The sequence below is a fragment of the Olea europaea genome, chromosome 2 (genome assembly GCF_002742605.1).
Source record: "Olea europaea var. sylvestris chromosome 2, O_europaea_v1, whole genome shotgun sequence".
Taxonomy (NCBI): Eukaryota; Viridiplantae; Streptophyta; class Magnoliopsida; order Lamiales; family Oleaceae; genus Olea; species Olea europaea.
Genome location: NC_036238.1, coordinates 29,394,498 through 29,400,891, shown reverse-complemented (window position 1 = coordinate 29,400,891; position 6,394 = coordinate 29,394,498). Strand labels below are relative to the sequence as shown.

The 6,394-nt window shown below is 34.3% G+C and overlaps 1 protein-coding gene across 1 annotated transcript; it reads left to right on the top strand.

Moving 5' to 3' along the window:
* The first annotated feature begins 2,783 nt into the window (after positions 1 to 2,783).
* LOC111370056 (probably inactive leucine-rich repeat receptor-like protein kinase At5g06940) lies at positions 2,784 to 6,014 on the top strand. The gene is made up of 2 exons (XM_022991768.1): positions 2,784 to 5,187; positions 5,471 to 6,014. The coding sequence occupies exons 1-2, from the start codon at positions 2,880 to 2,882 to the stop codon at positions 5,827 to 5,829; spliced, it is 2,667 nt and encodes an 888-aa protein (XP_022847536.1). The 5' UTR covers positions 2,784 to 2,879; the 3' UTR covers positions 5,830 to 6,014.
* The last annotated feature ends 380 nt before the right edge of the window (positions 6,015 to 6,394 follow it).

Here is a 6,394-nt window from a genome sequence, read left to right as displayed (position 1 = left end):
TTTTTTTTTTTTTCCCTTTTTTTTTTTTTTTTTTTTTTTGGTTTGGATAACCTGTATAAGATTTAAAAGGTAATTATCAAACTATATTTTCATTAGTTGTATTACATTTTAATTGCATATAAAGTCCTCAATCTTTACTCATTATAACACTATTGCCTTCTGTTTTATTGTTGCATTATTATCCTCAACTTTCAATTAATTAGAATATCTCGTTTTTATTGATGATTTATGTTCAAAAAGTTCGTTAAGAAGTAATTAAAAAACTTATTTATCTATCATATATATAGTATCTCGCCTAAGGAGGACGTTCGCAAGAATGAAACTCAAAGGAATTGACGGGGATCCGTATAAGTGGTGGAGCATGTTGTTTAATTCGATGCGAAGCGAAAAATCTTACCAAGACCTGACATACAGCGAAACCTTTTGAAAGAGAGGGGTGCCTTCGAGAACGTGGACAAGAACTAATAAGTCATATCTCAAAAAGACTAACCTTTTATTACATTCTTATGCACCCATTGACCTATTGGCATGGTAATTTGAAGAGCATAATTAGCAATCATTTTATGTGGTACCAATTATTGTAAATGCAAGGGAAAAGCAACATGAAATTCACTGCCTATCACTATACTTTTCACCTTTTTTAATTTTCGATCCTTCAATACAATGTTAGATTAGTTGGTAGGTCTGTTTACAATATTAAAGAAAAGGTTTTTTATTTTTTTTCAATTATATTGTTTTATTTAGTTGTGTGGAGTCTAGTATAGCGTATTTAAACTACCCTTAAACCCACATAACATATGCCAAGAAATTACCTTTTGGTTTTTGGGCGCTTTAGAGAATGTGCTGTAGTAGTGATGGCAAAAAAACCCGTCCCGTGAAGAAAAAGTAAAAAAAAAAAAATTAAAAATAATTTTATTTCTAGACAATTCATCCATTAAAAACTCATTTTAAATTTGTATTTTATTCTCTAATAATAACATAATTCGAAACTTTCAAAATGTAAAAAAAAAAATAAAAAAATTAAACGGGGCAAAGAGTTGCCCGGTTCCCCGCCTCATCTAAGGCGGGGCGGGGCGGCCCCCGCCCCATTGCCATCATTATGTTGTAGTTTTACATTGTTAATCTACATACTTTTTTGAGTTTTTAGTGTAAAAAGCATATTTTATGAATAATACTTTTTCAAGTTTTATGAAGTTTAAAACAATAATTCTCTTATTAATTATAAATTGATAAAATATAGTCAAAATAGCTTTAAAAAATTAAATAAGTTTGACTTATTATATCCCCCGAACACCATTAATTTTTTAAAAAAAGTCCTAATCAAGTCCTAAAATTAATTTAAAATTATTTAAACAGAATTTTGACTGTGTAAATTTACAAGTTACTTTGACACTTTTGTCAAAGTATTACGGTCAAATTTTTATTAAAGAAGTCATTTTGAAAATAAGGCACCGTTTCGTAGGGATTTTTTATCCCAAAAAATTGATTTTTTGACCGTTATTTTACTATTTAAGCCGTAATTTTTGACTTCTTCTCTCACATGTGGACCCCACTTTTCTTCTAACGGTCAAAAAATCAATTCTCAAAATCCCTACCAAACGGGCCCTAAGTAACCTCAATTAAAAAAAAAAAAAAAAAAAAAACGTTTGTAAAGAATATCCTTTGTCAATTGCCATGTGAGGATTAGACTTTTGTATGACTGTTGTCAGTCACGGGTACCACGCAGTGCACCCTCTGCAATTAGCATCTATGCAGTTCATTAATTTTCACATATTAATAATTATTCAATATTTAAAAAAAAATTACATTTTTATTTCATTAAAATTATTTTCTTTCAAGATTCTTTGAATGATAATCCCTCTAAGAACCTATTTGGTAGTAATTTTTTCATTCAAAAAATTGATTTTTTGACCATTATTTCACTATTTCAATCGTCATATTTGAGTTCTTCTCTTACAGGTGAATCCTACTTTTCTTATAACGGCCAAAAAATTAATTTTTAAAAGTACTCCCAAACATGCTCTAATATTAATATGAGAGGAGGTTTATTATTATTCTTGAAAAGTTTTGCTCAGAGTTTTTTTTTTTTTTTTTTTAAACATAAAACCATACAAACACAAGACACAGAGCTGCGTGTTTTCCATAGAAGCGATTTTATTATGGTTGGTGAAAGGTCAAATCTTGTAACACCTTTACATAATTCAATGTCTCATAGGATTCTTTTTTAACAAATTATTGTGCTGAGATAAAAGGACACCATTTTTTCCTTTGGACAACATACCTCTGAGTAAAGTCATCCATTCCTATAGTTGACCAAAAGTTATCTTGGCCCTATTGTGGTATGTCATGCCAATTTAGGCAGATTCTTCATCTTTCTTATATATTTGTGTTAGATAACCAAGAAATACCATATCGTGCACTTCAACCCACAAACTCTTTGCTCGTCGCCTCACCGCTATTTATTTCAATACATTTAGCAATAAACTACAGGTATCGAATTCCAAATCTATTGACATAAGACTTATAAAGCATTTGAGTATGTTAGAATAATTTTCTGACGGTAATTTATTTGTTTAGAACAACTTTGACGAAAATGTTATTTTAAACAAACCCTTAAATAACTGCAAAGTCTAGTCTAGTGGTGATGTTTCAAAAAAAGCAGATTGGGACTCTCTAAAATACGACCAAACTCCCTTTGTGCCTTTTATTTGACTTTGTCATTTTTCAATTTTTTCGTCAGTAGCCCTTTTTAAGGGTCAAGTCTAATAGATTTTTGTTGACAGGGATGGTCTGATAGAAACAATTCAATACACAATCCCCACACCCATTCCACTCATCCACACACAAAAGCTCAGCCATTTTGTCACCTCACAGAGTGTATGGAAAAACTCTCTGTCCCTTCTCCAATGGCCATTGCCTGGAAATACACTCTACTTCTCTCTTTCGTATTATCTTTATTCATTGTAACCTCTGCTGTTTCTGAATCAGATATTCTTCTCACATTCAAGAACTCCATTGAAGACCCCATGAACTTTCTTTCAGGTTGGACAAACACCACAGGAATTCACTATTGTAACTGGACTGGAATCAGTTGCACAAGAACATTTCCCTTTTCTGTGTCTGATGTTAACCTTCAAAACTTGAATCTTTCTGGTGAAATCTCAGACTCTGTATGTAAACTTTCCAAGCTGACTAGCCTTAATCTCGCTGACAACTTATTCAACCAGCCTATTCCACTCCATCTGTCTCAATGTGGTTCTTTGGAGAGTTTGAATATTAGTAATAATCTGATTTGGGGTCCAATTCCTGGTCAGATTTCTCAGTTTGGGTCATTGAGAGTTCTTGATTTTAGCAGAAATCATATTGAAGGGAAGATCCCGGAAAGCATTGGTTCATTGAAGCAGCTTCAATTTCTCATATTGGGTAGTAATTTGCTCTCAGGTAGTGTTCCAATTGTTCTTGGAAATTTTACTGAGCTTCTAGTTCTTGATTTATCTGAAAATCCCTTTTTGGAGAGTGAAATTCCTGGTGATATTGTTAAGCTCAATAAGCTTCAACAGTTATTGTTACAGGGTTCTGGTTTTTATGGTAAAATACCAGATTTCTTTTTGGGCTTGAAAAGTTTAATGATTTTGGACCTTTCTCAGAACAATCTTACTGGTGGGATACCTAGAATTGAGTTGTTTCTACCTAATTTGGTTTCTTTTGATGTTTCAAGAAATAAGCTTTCTGGGTTATTTCCGAATGGAGTTTGTGAAGCTAAAGGTTTAATAAATCTTAGTCTACATACAAATTTCTTGAATGGTTCAATTCCTAATGAGTCCATTATTGAATGCACAAATCTTGAGAGGTTTCAAGTTCAGAACAATGGGTTCAGTGGGAATTTCCCTTCTTGGCTATGGTCATTGCCTAAAGTGAAGCTCATTAGAGCTGAAAACAACAGATTTACAGGGGAAATACCCGATTCGTTATTGGAGGCTGCTCAGTTGGAGCAAGTTCAGATTGATAATAATAGCTTCGTCAGTAAAATTCCTCAGGGACTTGGAAAGATTAGAAGTTTGTATAGATTCTCTGCTTCATTGAATGGTTTTTATGGTGAGCTTCCTTCAAATTTCTGTGATTCACCTGTAATGAGTATTATAAATCTCTCCCAAAATTACCTTTCAGGTAGGATCCCTGAACTGACAAAATGCCGAAAACTAGTGTCATTGTCTCTTGCAGATAACAATTTTGTTGGTGAGATACCGGAATCTCTTGCTAAACTTCCAGTGTTAACTTACCTTGATCTATCTCAGAATAATCTCACTGGTTCAATTCCCGAAGAGCTTCAAAACTTGAAACTCGCTCTCTTCAATGTTTCTTTCAATCAGCTCTCAGGTCGAGTTCCATTCTCACTGATATCTGGCCTCCCTGCTTCATTTTTGCAAGGGAATCCAGGGTTATGTGGCCCCGGTTTGACTAATCCTTGTTCGGGTGACAAGCCAACGAGCAAAACATCAAGTCTTGCTAAAGTAACCTGTGCCTTAGTTTCTGTAGCTTTAGTTTTCGCACTAGTGATTGTTGCTTTTGGATTTTACCTTATGCGTCGCTCTTACAATCGGAAATCTCAATTGGGTAGTTGGAGATCGGTCTTCTTTTATCCTCTTCGAGTTACTGAGCATGATTTGATTATGGCAATGGATGAAAAGAATGCCAGAGGTGGTGGAGTTTTTGGAAGTGTTTATATAGTGAATTTACCAAGTGGTGAACTTGTTGCTGTGAAGAAGATAATGAACTTTTGCAATCAGTCTTCGAAATCTTTGAAAAGTGAGATCAAAACTATAGCAAAGATCAGGCATAAGAATGTTATTAAAATTCTGGGCTTCTGTCATTCAGACGATTCCATGTTTTTGATATATGAATATTTACCTAACGGAAGCCTTGGGGATCTTATCAACAAACCAGACTTCAATTTGCCATGGACAGTTAGATTAAAGATTGCCATTGGTATTGCCCAAGGACTGGCCTATCTTCACAATGATTATCTTCCACATTTACTCCACAGAAATGTGAAGTCGACAAATATTCTTTTGGATGCTGATCTTCAACCAAAGCTCACTGATATTGGTTTAGATCGGATTGTTGGAGAAAATGCATTTCAGTCAACCATGGCATCAGAATGTGCATCTTCTTGTTATTTGGCACCAGGTATTGAAGTGTCACAGAACTTTACGATCTTCTATTCTTTTGAATGGCAATAAAATTTTCTATATGATGTTCTCATGGAATTGTAGATGAACCGGTCACGTTCAGATAAACCTATTATGTTCTTTGATCATTTGTCATTGATTCATAGTGTATTGTTTCCTCAGTACTGTCTTTACCCAGTGGGAAGTTACTCTTGATGGCTATAATGTTAAATCCTAAAATTGTCCTTTTGATGTTCGGATTTAAAAAAATTCCTCATTTGATAATTGTTTCATTGCTGCAGAATATGGTTACACGAAAAAAGCCACAGAAAAAAACGACTCATATGGATTTGGTGTCATCTTGTTAGAGCTCATAACAGGCCGGAAAGCAGAACAAAAAGGAGAAGAATCAGGGGAGTCTCTTGACGTTGTGAAGTGGGTAAGACGAAAGATTAACATCAGTGACGGGGCCTTGAAACTTCTCGACCCAAAGATTTCGAGTTCCTCCCAACAACAAATGCTGGGAGTTCTCGAGATTGCTCTGCGTTGCACGGCTGTGACTCCAGAAAAACGACCATCAATGTCTGAGGTTGCAAAAGTACTCGAGACCATCAACTCAAGAGCGAGTTTATCCAATCCACAGTTTTCAGGTCCTCTCTAAACGTTAAACCGATATACTATTATGATTGTAAATATTCCCTAACTTCAAATGCCTCCTTTGAAGTGAATCCTGTTTTTGAATGGTCATGTTCTGTAATGTGATGTATGGAGTATTTACTTTCCTGGTTTTGTCACACTATTATATTCTCTTTGTGCTACTTAAATCTGCAATTATGTTCACTGTCTTACTGTTTTTGCCGTTCATGCGTGTCATTCATATCAAATTTTGTTTAGTCTTGAATTTTCTGCATTATTCTTAATAAAAACTTAGATATTTTCCATTGACAGGGAGAGAAAAAACAAGAAACGACCATTTTGTTTTAATGTGATTAAAATAGAGCGAAACTATCGTCTAACAATGCTAATGTAATCAAATTTTTTTGATAATCATAGGTGTTGAGGCCAGTTTACACACACCCCCACTAATTCCACAGGGTCCTGAAGTTTACAGTCAGGTTATTCACCTCTGTGACCTTGAGGGGATTCGAAAAACTGTAATCAAATATATAACTAATTGAAAGTAAGATAGTGCAAAACTGTATTAACTTGTACCCCTGTGGGGGGGG